Below are 19,282 nucleotides of genomic sequence, written 5' to 3' on the forward strand. Positions count from 1 at the left end.
AAGGCAAAGTGGGAAACAAAGAAGAGGAGGGGAACAAAAGGGTACTAATCATTTCCCAAATAGAATAGAGTATCACAAGGATGAAAATGGACGACACTTCATCATCCCAGACAACCTTTTACCTGCTAACCGGACATGAAACTCTAAGCCAGAAGAACACAAACAAGAAAGACACCCTCCTTTTTACACTGCCTTTTCCCACTAAATCAAGAACAAATGCTCCAGAAGTAAGTTAAACTCATTTACCGAAGAGAAGAGATATGGTTAAAAGTAAAAATAATGAAGATAGCGTTCCAGGACCAACTATTTCACAGCTATACTTAGACCCGAGAGTTGCATCTTACTACTTGGGTTTCGGGGATTGATGAGGATACTGATAATGGTAGGGAGACGCATGGGAACCGTTGGGGATGGACAGGCTTCTCTGCTGTTGCCCATTCCTCAGCCCATTCTGCGTCTGGAGCCCGTTTCTCGCGTTTGGGCTCGACCCGATTCGATCGGCCCGCATTGTCTGGAAGTAGTATGAAGAGCTGGCCATGTCCTTGAGGTTCGGGAGAGGCTTTAAAGCTTCGACCACTTCACTCATTAGCGGCCGGGCTTTGGGGTCCCGACTGAGGCAGTGAGCGGCCAACTGGGCAGCCTTCTGGGCTCCCTTTATAGAGAAGTGACCCTCGAGCCGTGGATCTATCAGTTTGAAGAATCTTCTCCTATCCCCGAGATGGGGCCGAGCCCACTCAACAAGGTTGTGCTCGCCATTGGGCCTGTTCTTGTCCATGGATCTCCGGCCCGTCAGCATTTCTAGCAGAACCACGCCAAAACTGTACACGTCACTCCTCGATGTAAGATGCCCTGAAGAGATAGTTGGACACGATTAGATTGGAGCGGAACAAATCAAAAGTAGATATCAAGAACATTATCAACCATAGGAAAAAGGTCATGCTACCTGTCATCACATACTCTGGTGCTGCATACCCATAAGTTCCCATTACACGGGTTGAGACATGCGTCTTGCCTTCTTCGGGTCCGTCTTTTGCAAGTCCAAAATCAGAAAGCTTGGCATTGTAATCCTGAAATGACAATGTAATTAGAAAGTTGAATACAGAGGATATTAAACTTAACATTTCTACAGGTTTCATTGCGTACCGCATCTAATAGAATGTTCGAGGTCTTAAAATCACGATATATGACTGGTCTTTCAGCTTCTTCATGAAGAAATGCAAGACCTCTGGCAGCTCCTAGTGCAATCTTCATCCTGACAGACCAAGGGAGAGGCAGGGACCCTACACATGATAAAAGAGTCCATTTCAATGTTTTTTAAGCTAAGTTCTTAAAGAGGAAAGTCTTTGATGGACAAAGTAAGATCCAAATTTAACAATTATAAGCGCTACGAACAAAAGTAATTGACATAGCAAAAAAGAGATACTACAGTTGCAGATGAAATCATATATTAGAAGTTCTTAAAAACCTTCATAAAACATGAAATATTTCCTGATCACGCAAGTCAAATAGAAGAGGTGATCCATGCAAGGACAGAAAGCAAGTGGCAATCAAATTGCATAATGTAACGATTCAAGTTCCATCCACTTGCAGAAGGAATCACGCATTTCAGAGCTAGCAACTTAAAAATCCAGCAACAAGTGGGCAGTTTCCGACAAATTCTTCATGCTAAGAGCACATTGATAATAAGAGGAATAGATAATGCCGGGGACATCAATCAAATATAATAATCAAGGGAGGTACATAGCACATACTTCTGAAAAGGTGATTCTCCAAGCTTCCCCTTGGCATAAACTCATACACTAGCAGCCTTTGATCATCTTCAATGCAGTAACCAATTAGCTTAACCAAGTTAGGATGTACAAGATCACCAAGATAATTTACCTCAGCCTGCCAAATGGAGTATGCAGACAGATTAGCTAACAGCGATGCGAGAAGTATAAAAATGAATTAAAATTAGGATCTAATGACACTGCCCATACCAGCCATTCTTTGTGACCTTGAAGGCCATCATGGTTGAGGGTTTTAACAGCGACAGTAAGCCCTGTACCAGGCCTTACTGGAGCAGTTCCATTTTCTTCAATCCAGCCCTTGAACACACAGCCGAAGCCTCCTTCTCCTAGGAGACTCTCAGGTCTGAAGTTTCTTGTTGCCAACTTTAAATCATTAAATGTGAACTTCCGCAACCGAGAAGCAACTTTAAGTTCCTCTTCCAGTTTCGAAGTAGTGGAGTTAGTCTCTGTATTACTAGTGGTTGTCGATGAGACTACAGGAACAACAGGTTGATCCCTGCTCGTATCATATGTTGATTTACTTTCTGCTGCTTAAACAAAAAAACGGCATATCAAAATGGGCAGTAGAGTAGATGGAATTACAAACCACCTATAATATACCATTTTGAATATAGGCACATAAATCTCAAGGCTGTAAGATGCTCGGATATGAAACATGTAGCGCACTGGATTATCAATAATCGAATTAAAAAGGGAAAACTAACATAAACATGGAGGAAGACTACAACTGAAATGGTATGTTTTGCCCAGTAAAGTGATAGGTAAAACCGAACCAGAACTTGCCCAAATACAGGGAGGGAAACTATTCATGAGCCAAGTACACAGTCATGCAAGGGCTATCCTTACATTATAAACCCGTTCCGGTGGAAGAAAATTCCAAACTGGATCATTCAAACCATTCGTTCATCAAGCCATGCTATTGATCAATATGCGAAACTACATACAGTTCATCTGACATCTCAGAAGCATCAATATCCCAATCTTTTCTAGGCAGCATACAACACAACATACGCTAATCTCCCTATGCAGCAATCAACAATTCACCCAAAAACTCAATTCGATTAAATTCTGATTCACTCCTCCTCACGTGAGATACAAGACTTCATTGTCTCTCCCACCCGGCTTTTATAGTGGACCCCAATGCATCGGGAGTCAGATAAGGAAGGAGGCGCTCAACAATCAAAATCAGAACCCAAAAGCAGCAAGACAGACAGACAGACACATAGTCATGGAATATTCAAGAACGAAGTGAATATGCAAAGATGGACAACAGGAAGGAGGGCATTCATCTACAGCTCCGAGGTAAAAGTCCGAACAGCCAGTAAACAAGGACAAGTTTCTCGACCAAGTCAAAGGAGTTACCATAGTTTGTGCTGGTGCCGCAGGTGGAGTTATCGACCTTGGATCTAGAAGATATGCAGCTCCCGATGAAACTGAACTTGATCCAACACCCAGTCTCCTCAATACCCCCACAATCATCATCCTTCACCCTCCCCTTCTTCCTGTCGCTATCACACTTCTTCGTCGTCGTCTTCTTCTTCTTCTTTTTCTCCGATTTGCACAGGGTCCACGGCTCCACTTTACCGTTCTCACCCCCTCCCCCTCCACCTGCGCCTCCTCCGCCGCTATTGTTATCCCCAGCAGCTGCTACTGCTCCCATATCAACCACAGGAAACCCTAATCATACAAGCAAACGGGCAGTCCCCTCCACCCCCTAACAGCACCAAAGCTACAGAATCAGCTCAAAATCGCCAGAAAAATCGGGAGATTGGAGGATTATACACAGACCCAGAAAGGAAAAAGCCAGTGATCGACGCAAAAGCTGCGGCTTTTCTTCTCCGGCAGGCGACGACGGATGAAGAGAACCGAATCGAAACGGAAGCTCAGCTCACAGCAAAAACCCCCTCCCCCAAAGAATAAACAATATTTATCTTCAACCAATGCTTGGAGAGAGAGGAGGGAGAAGGGGAAGGTTTCCACAAAACGGAGACTGCTTCAATGGAAAAAGGGCGCCTCTGAATGAGTGAAATGCGAGACGGAGATGTCGATTCTCTCTCTCTCTCTCTCTCTCTCTGTGTCTGTCTGTGTGTTGTTGATGAGTGATTTCTTTTTTCTTTTTTTTTTTTGAATTAAAAATGGTGGTGTTTTGCAGGGAATCGAAGACTAGAAAAGGCAGGGGGAGTTGCTGCCCGATGGGGACGGGCAGGAATAACTTGGGGAATGTCCTGACCGGGGGAGGCTGCCCCTACAAGGAGGTCGGGAAGGGTGCAAAAAAGCGCATGGGCGGGCAGTTCGGGCAGGAGAGAGAGAGAGAGAGAGAGAGAGAGAGAGAGAGAGAGGTGGAAAGAAAGGAAAAATGGGTGCGCGGGGAGGCAGAGTGGGGGGAGACGGGTGCTGGGCCCCACCTGACGGTGACGTGTCACTGTTCGGTCGGAGTCGCGAATGAGCGCGTCGGGTCGGAATTCCGTTTTACCAATTTCTTTTTTTTTTCCGTTTTCTCCTTTTCCAGTTTTAGGTAAATTGCAATTTCGTTCCTCAATCTTTTGTACAATTTCAGTTCTCGTCCTATTGCTCTTTCCCGTTTGGTAGCATATTTTGCCAACATGCTTTCACATGATGCGTGATTGTCAAACTTAGCCCTGGTGGAGCTTGAGCACATGCTACCTCTAACTCGACTCCAGGATTCTATATAATGCTATGATCAAACTCAAGCTCGCCTGAGCTTGATTGGCAGAGCTTGAGCAGGTCTAAATGCAGGGACGGAGTCATGCCAGGATTTCATTTCAGCAGGGGTAAAATAATGAAACTTTACTTTCGTAATCTTTTTTTTGGGGGGCGCATTATAAGGACAAATTTATTAAAAAAATTGTATTTTTAGGGTAACAGAGTTTTGATTAACCTCGCGAGCTATTCAAACCAAGTAGGTGTGCTCGAGCATGACCTTGCTCAGCTAAAAAACCTGATTCAATCTCGATAAGGCTGGGTCGATTTCGAGCTTTCTTCGAGTCGGTCCCAATCGACTCATAAGTTAGGCAACGCTCATGTACACCCCCGATTCTAAGAACGAGTCTCGTTAACACAATTTCTAAAAATAAGTTTGAGAAACGCTTCATTAGTCCAGGACAAATGATAAGTCTTCTATGTCTATACAAAGAGAAATCGTAGGTTTCAGCAATAAATACCTTGGAATTGGAGGCAACATTGTATGCTTTTAATATTTGCAATGTTCCAATAATTTAGTAGGTAATTATTGAGAAGTATTAGTCAGAAGAATGACTGTATAAATATTAATTCATGATAACATTCAGAGTGCAATCATCATCGCATAATATGATCATGATATGGATCGAAACCGGGAATATTTGATGCAACACACATATTTGTTTACTCAGAAAATCTGACTTCGCTCTACCAAAAGACAGATTGGGTCAATATATAATTTCTCTGAGTTTATTTATTCATTTCCTTCATAAGCTTCCGATGAATAAAAAATATTTTGCGGTGGAAGATTGACAGTTGAAATATTCGAAAGGGTAGCTTGAACTTAGACATGATGATTAATTATTGATAATTTAATATATCATTAAAATTGATTTATCATATCAGCATACGCAGATGGCAAAATCTTCAACTCTTGCTTTCAGTGCTAATCCCATGCTGAACCATTATTCATCAGATTTTTCTGACGCATGCCTCTTTTTTTCTTTTTGTCTTTTTGAAAGAAAAAATCTTACGCATTCAAACATGAGTTGTTTTTCATAGTAAATTTTTTCTTTATAATTAATTTATACAATGAGAATACAAGAAGTCCTCAATCCATCGTTGATCCTAATTCTCATTGTCGATTTATCTAATCATAAAGTGTTTCAAGTGAATCTCTTTACTTCTTAGCTCAAAGTGTTGATTAGCTCAAAACAAATGCTACATTTTTAATAATTCCATATTTGTTCAAGGAACATGTTAAACATGTTACATCTCTTTTTCATCACTTCATCATTTCGGAGTGCTTTTCATGGTTCATTTAAACAAATCATCTTGCTTCAATTCTAAGATTCTTCTTATTTACATTTACAACCCTTAAAAGAAAAGCGTAAAAGGGGCATATCTCGAGCCAAAGAAAACAAAAATTAAGAGGATGGGTTGAGAATTGAGAAATCATATTTGTCTCGATAGGTATCGCCTTTCTTTTCTTCCTTTTTGGCTGGAAGAAAATTACATATTACTGTCTTTCATATTTAGCAATTACCCCACTTAATGTTTGGTTTGTGTCGCAATTATCGTCCTGTTTGAATTTTGGCAATTGGCTACACCTATCCCTCAGCATTTCTCAATTACCATCTGCACCTCAATGCCATAATAATCTAGAGAGAATGATTTACCGTTTTTCTAATAATATGACTTTCTACATCCATCCAATTTAGTTCTTTGCTAAAACTGAAATGCTTACACTTTAAAGAATGAAGAGACTAAAAAAAAACTTCGATCGAGAAATAGAACTGTCCAGTTTTATGACAAAGGGTCGGTCGAGAAACTCAATGCCACTATTTCACTATTCTCGAACAATTTGAAGACGAGCATTTGTTTTGCACCATTATGAATACTGTGAGGGATTAAAAAATATCGGTCCCATTTACTAAATCGGGTTCACCTCGATCTTCTTCATTATGGTACCATTTCTCCAATTGGGGAATCTGTCTAGGATAAACTCGGGATATCTTTTGATATGTTTTGCGGATATCTTCATGGGATATTATGTTTATATCATTTTTTACTGTGTATTTGGCATGTGAATCTATCTTATTTGCAATCACATATTTATATCATATAGCTATATCCCGGTACATACATCCCTCAAGCTCTACAAATAGCCCTCTAGGTACCCCTAAAACTCAATTATTTATTCTTTCTCGGACATACTCTCGTTTAAGTATCGAAGAAGAAAATCGAGATTCTCTCTCAATCTCCCATTTTGCAAGTCGATCATGCGCCCTCGTGGAGGCTCGAGGTTCATGAGATGCACGAGGGAGACACATGTCCGAGATCGGATTTTTCCGGACCCAATAGATACGAAATTCATGATCAGTCCCAACGGGATCAAAAGATACATATGCATTAATTCATTTCCCTATTTGAATGTGAAAGGGATAAAAATAGCGAATTTCATTCCCAATAAATTTATTTTATCAGATATACTGAAGAATTGTCATTGGACTTAATTTATTATTTTGAATATTTCAAACTAGTGAATCACAACTCAGGATTTTTTTTATTCGGATTAGAAAAGGAATGCAGGTTGAGTTTAATGAAATACGCTTTTGTATATTCTAAATAAATGATATCAAAGTTTTTACAAAAAGTTGCTCTCCTGAAAACGAAAAATTGTGTTATGAAATTCAAACTTTAAGAGGATAAAATCGCAACTTCCCTAAGCTCGAGTTTATCGCCGAAAGTTAAACTTAATTAAAGATGCACATCAATCAAAAGTTCAGGGGGATTTTCGCAACTGACCCATAAACATCGGTTGGAAAAAAAAATTCCATTGGACCCAAATCGTAAATGTAGCTCAATATGTATAATTTCTTCCGCTTTGTTTAGTTCCGAAATAAGATTTCAATTCTATTCCATTCCACCCGTGTCCGGATAAAATAGGTAATAGTAGAGAAAAAATTTATTATTAAAACATTAATTTTAATAATAGTTAAAAAAAATAAATGCGAGAATTATTATTAAATATGATAAAAAGATAAAAAGTATGTATATATATATATATAAGGAATTTATTATTAAAAAAAATTATAATAATGATTAAAAAAAGTATTTATTGAAATTTATTATTAATACGAGAAAAAAATAAAAACTATATTGAGTTATGGAGAAAATTAAGTGAAGTAGAAATCCAACTCCAAAACGCTACCTTACTCTTTTAGACACAACACTTGAAAATTGACTAGTAACCTTCAGAACGAGCAGCTAATCAATTAATTAATTAATCTAAAAACAAAATAAAACCAATATGAGCTCATGCCCTTGAAATTGTCTCATCAATCTTGCATTGTCAAAACATGGCAATTATTGGAGCTGTACGAGATGAAGAAACTCGACATATGTCAGGAAAAAGTGTCTGGTGCGCGCTTACTATGCTTATCGATCAATCGCCAACTGGCTTTGCATTAAATTAAACAAAACAACCAACTGATGTAAAAGGATTAGCATTACCGCACATCCCTCAACCTGTCTTCCCTCTTTGACTATATAAATAAATAAATAAATGATAAAATCACATCACGCGGACATTTAACATGGCAAATAATCACAATCGAGAAAATGAACATGTCGGTTGGTTCGAGTCTAAGCTTGTGCAGTAGCTCAAACCGAGGTGGTTTTCCTTGTTGAGCCAGGTGGAGAGTTACGCGATGCGGACGCAAAAGGTGAATCGGGTATTAATCGGGGTCGATTGATTTCGTAAGTCTAGCCGATTGGAGATTGTATCGAGGCAAACTTTTTCTCTTTGGACCACCCGAAGTGCAAATCTATATAGAATTCCGGGGTCTCAATTTGCACGGAGGAGCAGCCAGCCCAATGAGTGTTGGGCTTGGGCTTTATCCCTCAGTCGTACTTTTGGGCCCATGGGCTCTAAAAGACGTCCCATTTAGGATTGGTTTTAGCTTAGGACTCCCATCACATCATACCACACGGATTTTCCTTCTCTTCGCTCAAACATCACACGTATAGATTTCGCTCCCATCGTATATCCAACAATTTACATTTGTGAAATATAGACCACAATTCATGTTAAAATTTATTTTTTTTCTCGATATATACCATGGTATTCAAAAGTCCAACGGGTCCTAACTGATCCAATTTGAGCCGGGTCAATTCATTAAATGGGTAAAACTCTTTCGGTATGAATTTTTTTCATTCACAAAATTCGAGTTTGAGATTTTATTTATGGTAAATTGCACTGATGGTCCAAAATGTTTTACAAATATTTCATGATGGTCCAAAAAATTTTTTTCGCTACATGATGGTACAAAATGTTTCAAAGTTGTTTCATGATAGTACAAACCGTCAACTTGAGCTTGACGCAGTCAAACCGACGCTGACGTGGCTACTACGTGTCACCTCCTTGTTGACGTGGCCAAAAAATTTTAAATAATTCTAAAAATTTTAAAACTTTTAATTTAAATTTAAAATTTAAAATTTAAAATTTAAATAATTTAAATATTAAATATTAAAATTTTCAAAATTTTAAAATAAATTTTTTTATTTTTTTCTAAATTTTTACTCTTTTTTTGTATTTTTTGTATTTTTAAAATTTTTTAAAAAAATTTAAAATATTTAAAATATTTAAAAATAATTTTAAATTTTTTTTTTTTTTCCAAATTTTTTACTCTTTTTTACTCTTTTTTTGTATTTTTTTAATTATTTTTTGCATTTTTTGGACTTTTTAAAATTTTATTTTGTCTTAAATGATGTGGCGCACTATGATTGGTTCCACGTAACAAAAGTGACACATAGGACACGCCACGTCAGCAAAATGTTAACGGCGTCAGGGCCAATTGACGATTTGTACTATCATGAAACAACTTTGAAACATTTTGTACCATCATGTAGCGAAAAAAATTTTTTGAACCATCATGAAATATTTGTAAAACATTTTAGACTACCGGTGCAATTTACCATTTTATTTAAAGAGAATAAGCGCAGAACAGGTCGAATCAAAACCTAGGTTGATAGCTTATCTTTATTCTCATAAAAAAGTTTAATAGGAGTTAAAGCACATAAAGAGTCCCCAACTCTATATAGATCATCTGTCAGAAAATTTTTCAAGGAGCTAATTCCAAACCTTATGATCGGACCATCGATTATTTTATGATATGCATGAAAGTTGCTCTGGTACAATACATATACCGCTCGAGAGCCGACAAGGCTGCAATCACAAGGCTGCAATCACGACTGTTAACGCTCAACAGTGGCATTCATATTGATCCAATTGCAATAGAAGTGACCTCAACGGGTACATGCCCTGGATCGTACACTCGATCTATTGGCTTCGGGGGTCCAGATGTATCGGGACTGGAACTGGTGTGCTAAAAAGGGTCGTGGCTGAGAGCTCTTACCATTTTTATTTCTTTTCGGGTGGTTGAGAGCTCTCATCATTTGATTGAATCCGAAACCGTCCATCAAGACATGGTGAGTCATCACAGGGACACGTGGAGATGCGGCGATGCGCCGGGACTTGATTCGACCTCCAACATTCTTTGCTTTTTCTTGAATTTCTTTTCTAATTTCTTTAATCATTATTATGTTTTTTTTTTCCGGGTGGGCAATTTTATTAATTATTTACGGCATCCCCATCGTCCAGGTCCTCCAGGACTAGTCGCAGTTATATTATTTAATATTTAATTTATTTTGCCTTTTTTCCAGAATAAATATGATTATTTTATTCAATTAAAGAAGAGGACAAGGAAATTTCAATATGAATTGATTCACCTACTTCCAAGCTTATTTGTTTCTACGGAAATTTTGAATTCGAGTCTTATAAATAAATATAATTTATATCATGAAAGTTTAATTCTTAGTATGTTGATTTAACTCAAATCGAATTAATCGAGTCTCATTGAATTTCTGAATATCACGATAAGAAAAATGAAAAAAGAAAAGGGGAAATGACTGAAAGTCTAAAACGTCAGCCTATGCGGAACCGAATCCATCAATCAATTAAGAGAGATCAAATTTATTATTTACACCATACCTCTTCCTAAAGTAGAAGGCGTTCATTCTGTTCCTAAATAGCTTATTTCAACGGTGCATCGAGCGCGACAGGAGGTTCATGCTCCCGGTCCACGTGACCCAATGAACGCGAAAGCCCTGGGACTGCTGGACGGGACCCACTCACTCCGCACCGCTGTCTCGACGGGACCACACGAGCCCTTGTTTGTCTAGAGGGAATGACGTGTCTGGATAAGTTCCAACGTCGGATAGTGCTGTGCTGTTGATTTTTTTGCTCTTTTCTTCCTAATTATTAATTATTAATTATTTTTCCATCGTTCTTATTTTTTTTAATGAAATAATAAAATAATAATCATATTATGAGGTTGCTGGAGAATCTCAATCAATCACCATAGACGTGTTAGTCCCATTGCAGCCACAATTTCGGCGAGACATTGGATTATGATTTTTCTAGACGGCATAATAATAATACTAGTATCATTTATTATTATTATTATTTATAGAGAGTGTTGCGGCTCGTGCATGCCGTGGTGAGGGCCATAGTCCTCTTGTAATTTATTTATTTATTGTTTTCCTTTGGGATGGGGGTCGATGGTTTAAATTAGACTTTGCTCGAAACCAAAGGGCGACCATTAGTCATTGTGTGTCCAGGGATCACATCACGGGGCAACCAAAGAAAGACGTCAAGTTTGATTGTGCTGAATTAGTAGAATACCATGTCTAACGCTTTTCGTTTCCAGTTTAGTCGTCCCGACCTCCTACTCGAACGTTGCATTATCAAAGAGACGTGTGAGGTCTCAACTATCAAAGTCGAAGAGCGTGCCGATAATGAAATGAGATGTACTTAATCCAATGTGAATCGATTGTCATTGGAGGACATTTAATGCGCAGATCGACCTTGTCATGAATTCAAGACAATAATTTTCATCTAAATTGATGTTTGGATCAAACCTACCAATCGAGCTCGTAAGAACTCCCGTGATAGATTCATCATTGACTAAACAGCAGTTGATTAGTAATGAGCACGAGCATAAAAGCAACTGTCATGTCAATGTATGAGGTGAAATGAATATGAACTCATAAGAGCTAAGCATGCATCTGTTACTATAATCTCTCGTGAATAAATGTCGTATTTCTCTTTCGTTCTCATTTTTTCCCCGGTAATGTAACAATTCGAGACTTTCTAAATTACGAGCTAGATCACTTATGTAGGACAATTAACTTTATACAGATCTCTCATTGACTCTTTCAGTAATTCTATCTCTATCATGTGATATGATGATACGAGGAAACACAAGTATAATTGTAGCGAACAAATTAACTAATGCTAATAACTATATAGATAATACGTGACACGCTTCGCAAATCATATGAATATAATTTATTTTTTTTGGTGAATACCTTTTTTACATTTGAATCATATCATTGAAGCCACTAGATTTAGTACTAATGGACATCAATAATTTAGGGGGGAGCTGGGTCCCATGTGGAAGACAAAACGAAGCAAATAGGAGAGTTCGAAACTGGGGAAGGTTCCTCCTAGTCCGGCCAATACGCCAGTTGGAGCTTTTGCTCATGGATCCAAAATTTGCGACTTGCGAAGTTATCAGTGGCCGTAGTTTTAAAGTCACGTAGAGTTAAATTTTAATTTTAATTGGATTATAATGATTATATTATTGAATTATGAGAAAAAGTGTAAAAAATAATGAATAGTTGAAAGAATTTAGTATTAAAAATTAAATTGGATAGTTAAAAAAATTTTAAAAAAAGAAAAAATAATAATTGTGTTGTTAATTTTTATTGTGCAGTGAGTAGAGTTAAATGTAGAGTTAAAATTTTAAAAATCGACCATAAAATTAAACAGACTATAAGAGCCTTTTCAAGGACCTCGATCCCCCGTTTTCTCCATGTACAAAAATATCGAAATATGAAAGTATGTCCTTTGGTAGGGACCTCACGGGGAAAGATCTCTCCGATTCAATAAAAATCGGTGGCGGATAATGTGGTTCATAATCTTACAATATATTATGTACTATCCGGTATTATTTGAAAGAGGAGATTGGGACGTTAAAAGAAAAGAAAAACGGAATAAGAATATAATTAGTAGATAATTTCTCGATGTAAGCTATCGTGGGAAAAATATCGTGAAAACCGATTACCTTTCTTAGATGATTTAAATGCAAACGAAAAAAAAAAAACGCGATGAGTACTTGTACGGTCAATTCATATGTACTTCAAGAGGAAAAAAAAAAGAGTCCCACATGAATAGCGACAACTATTATTATTATTAAAAAAATAAGATTCGAGATTATTTTTCAACATAAGTTGTCCATTTTCTTTGCCACGGAAAAAAATGAATATCATTATTATTTTTAGTGGTGTAGCCTCTGCATAGTAACACAGTAAATAAATCACGACATGAGTATAGTATGATATTAAATTAATCCCACTAGCACATTGTTACTCTGCCCCTTGTTTTTGATGTCGGATTGAGACAAATCCGACGACGTAAGCCCATCGTATTGTGCTAAGCATTGGCTACAATCTTTTCCGGTACGGAAAACGTTGTCCGCAACTTCCTCCCCAATAATATGTCAGCCCGAGAAACATCATGCCCGCAAACGTATAACCCGACTATAATACCATATAATTAGCACGTCTACTTATATTATCAATAGATTGCTAATCCGACAGCGACATGCCTTGGATTTGAGATTTTTTCTTGTTTTCGCAATGAAGTGAGTATTATGGTAAAAAATATCGGAACCAAACATTAATTAAGATGTCGAACGAAAGAAATAATAAGAGTTCCAATAATGAAAGTCGAACTTCACCGTCTTGTCCTTTCATGAACATCTTTTTTTTTTTTTTTTTTTTAAATAAGAAGAAATTTCACATATTTTATGTGACGCTGGGAGGATATGCATCGGGTGCTATTTAGTTCGTCGATCCAATTCACTATTGTCGTCTTCGTCTCAATCTTCATCTCCATCTCCATCTTCGTCCATCCCCCACAACGACGATTGATTGATTGATCGCCGTCACTCTCTCTCTCTCTCTCTCTCCGCCATTAATCTTGCTCGAGATATTTTCCCCGTTTCTTCTCTTCCCGTTCCAGCCGCAGGAACCGACACCCGGCGATGTTGCTCTCCCCGAGCTTCTGAGCTCGTCCGAGACACGTGTGAAACGAAGTATCGGAGCTCAAAACTCAACTCTTTCCAGCTGATCGTCGCAATCGGTTTTGTTCGCCGTGCTATCTCAGCTTACTCCGAGCTGGTTTCGATTCCGAGGGAATTGTTTTCACCATTCTCGAGATTCTATGGGATTGGCCTCACACAGCGCACGAGAATCGCGCGGGAAATCGGGTAAATCTGTGGAGGAATTCGATAAGCAGAGGTCATGGAATCACTGCTGGCCCTGATTGAGCAGTCCTTCAACGGCCGCTACTCCCGCCATGTGACGGAAGCTCTCGACGAGCTGCCCGACAGCTTCACCATAACCGATCCCAGCATCTGCGGCCACCCCATCGTCTTCGCCAGTAGAGGGTTCCTGAAGATGTGCGGTTACTCCAAGGAGGAAGTGATTGGGCAGAACGGCAGGATCTTTCAGGGGCCAGGGACTAACCGGAGGTCCGTCATGGAAATCCGCGAGGCCATTAGGGAGGAGCGGACGGTTCAGCTCAATCTGCTCAATTATCGCAAGGACGGGACCCCGTTCTGGATGTTGTTCCATATGAACCCTGTGTTCAGCAAGGAAGACGGCAGGGTGATCCATTTCGTGGCCGTTCAGGTGCCGTTGTCTGGGAGGAGGAGCAGGCGGTCGTCAGCGAATTTCTCCGAGGATATCATGTTCGGGTCTTGTAGGAGGGAGGTCTGCTCGGACAGTTTTCTGGAAGTGGATCGTGTTCTGGAGTTTAATTCGGTTCCGGACTCGGATAGTGCAGGTTCGTTGCTCGGTCTCCCATCTTCCTTTGATGAATAGAGCTCACCGTGAAATTGAGCAAGATTGCAACTTGTATGGTTGAACTTGGTCTCCGTATGCGTGGCTGTATAGTGTGTCAGTGCTATGTGTGATGGCCGTGATTGGTGCATCGGTTGCGTGTATGGATATCCTACTGATAACACCGGGGTGTATGGTTGCTCATATGTTATAGACCTTTTTGTTACAGGCGTAGAGATCGATGAGCCCTGCGAGGCGAGTGAATTGGATAAAGGAAGGGTCGCTTCCGCCATTAACAGCATCATGTCTATCTTAACTCACTATAGTGAGTCGACTGGTAGATTGGTTTGTGGAAAGAAACGCAGCTGTTATGGGACCAGCGTTCTGGGTTCATCCATAACTATATCTCTTGGTAGAATCAAACAAAGCTTTGTATTGTGAGTTTTAACAGATACCTATTTTATCATCATTTACCTGTTCGGATTGCTGCTCCGCTCGAGTATTGATGGCTTCGGCATCGTGTCTGCTGCTTTTGCCATATTGTCGTTTTACAGGGCTGATATGCACTTGCCAGACTTGCCGATAGTTTACGCAAGTGATGCCTTCTTGAAATTGACAGGTGACTTGGAGTTTTTTACATTTGAAAACCATCTGACCTTATGATAGCATGTTATGGAAGAGGAGGATTTCGCTTATGCAAGTTTTTGAACTGTTGCAGGTTATTCTAGACACGAAGTGTTAGGTCGCAATTGCAGATTTCTCAGTGGGATGGTTACAGACCCCTCAACTCTCTTATATGTATGTCCTTTCTTCTATTGATTCTTTAATGCCATTTGAAATCTTAGCAACTTAGTTAAACTCATGACTAACGATTTTTCAGATAAAGGAAAGCATTCGTGCCGAAAGGCCCTGCACAGTACGTATTTTGAATTACAGGTTGATACTGGACTATACTTTTTGAGTAATTTCAATGTAGCCGAACTTTATTTTTACATCTTTTCCTTCCGTTCCATCTCCAGGAAGGATGGTAGTACGTTTTGGAATCTTCTTCACATTTCACCTGTTCGCGATGCTTCCGGCAAGGTACTGACATAATTTTAAGCTTCAGTGCATTAGAATCGAGTTAGTCTGGACATTTCGTTAGTTTTGGTTTTTCCGTGCTTTCTCAAGGTGATATCTAATGACTGCCATCTCTTCTAGTGCTGAGGGAAATACTTTGGCACAAGAAAGTATTAAAAAACTCTGAACGTTGTCGGGGGGTTCCTTTGCGTGAGCTTAAGTTAATGTAAATCTGCAGAAGAGGAGTTTATACCACTATCTAAAGGCATGTTGAGGTCGTGATTTGTCATCACTATGATACAGGCAGATACTACAGAACCCTTTTATTTCTTAAAACATCGGGCTTGTGTTGGACTTTTCTAGCCACTATTAAATTGTTTCTGCTTCAGTTACCAGTAGGGAACCCCAGTGATGTATTTTCTTTATCTGACATAAATGATGAGCGCTGTTTCTTCCGCGTAAATCACTTCCTGGCTACCCCCTCCCACCTGTGTCTATGTGCTTTGCCCATGGATGTTCCATATTTGTGCACTTGTATAACTGACCATGCCTGAGCAAGTCCTTTGGCATGTTGAATCAATAACCGTCGAAGTATTTAACTATTCAAGGCTTACAAGTTGGGTCTTCTTCTTAATGCCCTGGAATCCGGGGTATTTAGCTGCTTCATTCGTCTTGGTAAAAGATGGGCGTAAAATAAATCAAGTCTTTGCATATTTTTTTGTCGAGCTTAGAATCAAAAGAGGAATATCTTTCGACAATGATCCATTTTTGGTTGTGGTTAATATGTCAGCACGTCACCTGACAGAGTTACTCCCTTATGCTGCTCAATGATTCCTGATCGGTATAGTGCAATTGCATTGTATTTGTCATGGCATCATTGCTAAATCTTCGTTATGCTCGTTCTGTGCCCCAGAATGCGTACTTTGTGGGCGTTCAGATCGAAGAAGGTAGCTGCAGGAATCAGGATGGAGACGGGCTGAGCGTCGAGATGAGGCAGCGGAGCACCGTGGGTGCAGTTCGCGTTGCACTGAGGACTCTGTCGATGAGCGCTGGGTCTTCCAGGTCAGGGTAACCTCGTGGGACTCCCGCCGCTCTTCGACCACACTCTCAAAGTATATTGTCTCGCTTCCACGGGTTCGTTATGAGTTCAGAATTAGGTAGAACTTTACATAATGTGGTCTGTTATACGCAAAGATGTTGGATACACATTATCAATTACATTCCCAAGTGTTCAGTTCTCCATTGAATCGTTATCGTTCGACCGCTCAAACCGATGATAATTAAAACCAGTGAATTATTAATAGCAAAGTTATTAAAAAAGATCTATATATATTTTTGGCAAAAAAAAAAAAAAGAAGAGAAAAATTTATGGGGTGGGCTAATTTCGATCACCACCAGCTCCAATTAAATCCACACCTTTCTCGTACTTCCACCGACCAAACAATACCTTCCATGGAACCAAAAACAATTAAACTGAAAAAACCTTCTAATTCTCGCATCTTCTTCCGCTAATAAGTAAAATCCCCATTTTCCTTATCCTCAGATCTTTCCTTCCCTAATGAAAAAAAAAGATCTTTCCTTCCCTAATAAAACTAATTAGTCCCTAGCAAATCAGGAGCAACGTCGGCCCCATAGATGAAAGAAAGTCAAACACCGTCAACAATGGCGCCATTTTCCCCCAAGAAAGAGAGCAAGAACCGTTCTTGCTCCCCCTTCACGTCGATGGTAATCTCAATGTTAGTCTTCTTCCTCTCGTCCTTGGTCAAGCTCTCGTATTCGGAGGACCTGTCGCTCGCTCCTACCTCGCTGATGGCAGGTCGCTGGGAGTTGTTGCAACCGAGCATTGGCGTCTCGGCCATGCACATGCAGCTCCTCCCGAACAACAAGGTGGTGATCTTCGACCGCACCGACTTCGGCCCCTCAAACCTCAGCCTCCCTGATGGCCACTGCCGCCGCGACCCGACTGATCGCGCCGTCAAGGTGGACTGCACCGCCCATTCCCTCCTCTACGACCCGGAGTCCAACTCTGTACGGCCCCTCACTGTCCAGACAAACACGTGGTGCTCCTCTGGCGCCCTTCGCCCTGATGGCACCCTTGTTCAGACTGGCGGCTATGGGGACGGCGAGCGCAGAGTGCGCACCTTCACCCCCTGCGCAGACTCTGATGGCTGCGACTGGACGGAGCTCCTCCAAGGTCTGTCCGTCCGCCGCTGGTACGCCTCCAATGTGCTCCTCCCAAATGGCCGAGTCATCATTCTTGGAGGCCGCAACACCTTCACTTATGAGTTCTTTCCAAAGAGCAGTGCTGAGGAGAAGCCCGTCTACATGAACTTCTTGAAGGAAACGAGAGACCCCAAGGAGGAAAACAACCTCTACCCGTTCTTGCACTTGCTCCCTGATGGAAACCTTTTCGTGTTCGCCAATAAACGGTCGATTTTGTTCGATTACAGCAAGAACCAGATCCTCAAGGAGTTCCCGGTGATCCCTGGCGTGGACAAGCGGAATTATCCGAGCACTGGTTCGTCGGTCCTTCTTCCATTGAGGCTGGACGGATCAAACCAGTTCACTGCTGAGGTGATGATCTGTGGCGGGTCTCCGCCTGGGGCATTCAATGCGTCCAACAGGCATCGGGTGTTTTTCGGTGCCTCGACCACTTGCGGGCGGCTCAGGGTGACTGATCCGAAGCCCCGGTGGTTGATGGAGCAGATGCCTGCCCCACGGGTCATGGGGGACATGATACTCTTACCCACCGGTGACGTCCTGATAGTGAATGGTGCAACCAATGGGACCGCGGGATGGGAAGATGCGACGAATGCTATCAAGAACCCAATCTTATACCAGCCCAACGAAGCCAACCCAGCCGAGCGGTTCATTGTCCTAAACCCTTCTGACGTCCCGAGGATGTACCATTCCGCGGCAACCCTGCTGGCTGATGGCAGGATCCTGGTAGGCGGGAGCAACCCCCACGTGAAGTACAACTTCACGGCCTTCCCTTACCCGACCGACCTAAGCCTGGAGGCCTTCCACCCGCCCTACCTCAGTGCACAGAATGCCATCTTCCGGCCCTCGATCCTCTCCGTGGAGTCACTGGACCAGGCAGTGACCTATGGGCAGCGGCTCGCTATCAACTTTGTCCTAACAATGTACCGGCCCAATTACCGGGGTGGGATTTCCGTCGCCCTGATAGCCCCAGCCTTCACCACCCACTCGTATGGGATGAACCAGAGGCTGCTGTTCCTGGAGGTGGTGAACGTGGTGCACCTGTCGATGCTAGCTTACAAGGTGACGGTGGTGGCACCACCCACCCCTGCAGTGGCTCCCCCCGGGTTCTACATGCTCTCAGTCATCCACGCCAGAGTCCCGAGCCAGAGCCTGTGGGTGAGGGTGCACTGATCAGTAAAAATTAACATCCCATTCTTTTAGATAGTTCCTCTCGGCGGGCTTGTGTATAGAGAGGGAAAGAGTCACCATTTGCTTCTGAAAATCCATTTGATGTAAATAACAAGTTTTGCAATATTTAACGGAAGCAAACTGGAGAATGCCTTTTAGGATAGGAGACGACGGGGGGGGGGGGGGGGGGGGAGCAAAGGAGGAGATTTTGTGTTCTTAGTTCCAGAAGAAGAAGGTGTAAGGGCATAGTCATCTGTTGTATGTTGTGGTGTTTCCGTCTCAATTTGAGTCCGATTGTTGTACCCTTCGATAAACTTCATTGGTTTAATGTAGAAAGATGCATCTGTCGTACAGATTTCCTCAGACCGATT

At 41.0% G+C, this 19,282-nt stretch overlaps 3 protein-coding genes across 5 annotated transcripts; 2 read left to right on the forward strand and 1 right to left on the reverse strand.

Moving 5' to 3' along the window:
• Positions 1 to 25: 25 nt before the first annotated feature.
• Positions 26 to 3,916, reverse strand: LOC116210635 (probable serine/threonine-protein kinase PIX7). 2 transcript variants are annotated; one of them, XM_031544587.1, is made up of 7 exons: positions 3,579 to 3,916; positions 3,153 to 3,504; positions 1,980 to 2,317; positions 1,752 to 1,887; positions 1,144 to 1,280; positions 944 to 1,067; positions 26 to 849 (listed from the first exon to the last, which is right to left on the reverse strand). In XM_031544587.1, the coding sequence occupies exons 2-7, from the start codon at positions 3,448 to 3,450 to the stop codon at positions 344 to 346; spliced, it is 1,539 nt and encodes a 512-aa protein (XP_031400447.1). In that variant the 5' UTR covers positions 3,451 to 3,504; positions 3,579 to 3,916; the 3' UTR covers positions 26 to 343. The 2 variants fall into 2 exon arrangements, with proteins under 2 accessions (XP_031400447.1, XP_031400446.1); XM_031544586.1 differs by having other exon boundaries at positions 3,153 to 3,916.
• Positions 3,917 to 13,413: 9,497 nt separating this feature from the next.
• On the forward strand, positions 13,414 to 16,768 carry LOC116212429 (protein TWIN LOV 1). Of its 2 annotated transcripts, none has more exons than XM_031547043.1 (7): positions 13,414 to 14,466; positions 14,692 to 14,899; positions 15,017 to 15,081; positions 15,181 to 15,260; positions 15,343 to 15,398; positions 15,482 to 15,545; positions 16,435 to 16,768. In XM_031547043.1, the coding sequence occupies exons 1-7, from the start codon at positions 13,923 to 13,925 to the stop codon at positions 16,591 to 16,593; spliced, it is 1,176 nt and encodes a 391-aa protein (XP_031402903.1). In that variant the 5' UTR covers positions 13,414 to 13,922; the 3' UTR covers positions 16,594 to 16,768. The 2 variants fall into 2 exon arrangements, 1 of the variants encoding a protein (XP_031402903.1); XR_004157850.1 differs by having other exon boundaries at positions 13,437 to 14,466; positions 15,343 to 15,378.
• A 140-nt stretch (positions 16,769 to 16,908) lies between these two features.
• Positions 16,909 to 19,274, forward strand: LOC116212428 (aldehyde oxidase GLOX-like). Its single transcript, XM_031547042.1, has one exon. The coding sequence runs from the start codon at positions 17,157 to 17,159 to the stop codon at positions 18,912 to 18,914; it is 1,758 nt and encodes a 585-aa protein (XP_031402902.1). The 5' UTR covers positions 16,909 to 17,156; the 3' UTR covers positions 18,915 to 19,274.
• The last annotated feature ends 8 nt before the right edge of the window (positions 19,275 to 19,282 follow it).

Source organism: Punica granatum, chromosome 6, assembly GCF_007655135.1.
Source record: "Punica granatum isolate Tunisia-2019 chromosome 6, ASM765513v2, whole genome shotgun sequence".
NCBI classification, from domain to species: Eukaryota; Viridiplantae; Streptophyta; class Magnoliopsida; order Myrtales; family Lythraceae; genus Punica; species Punica granatum.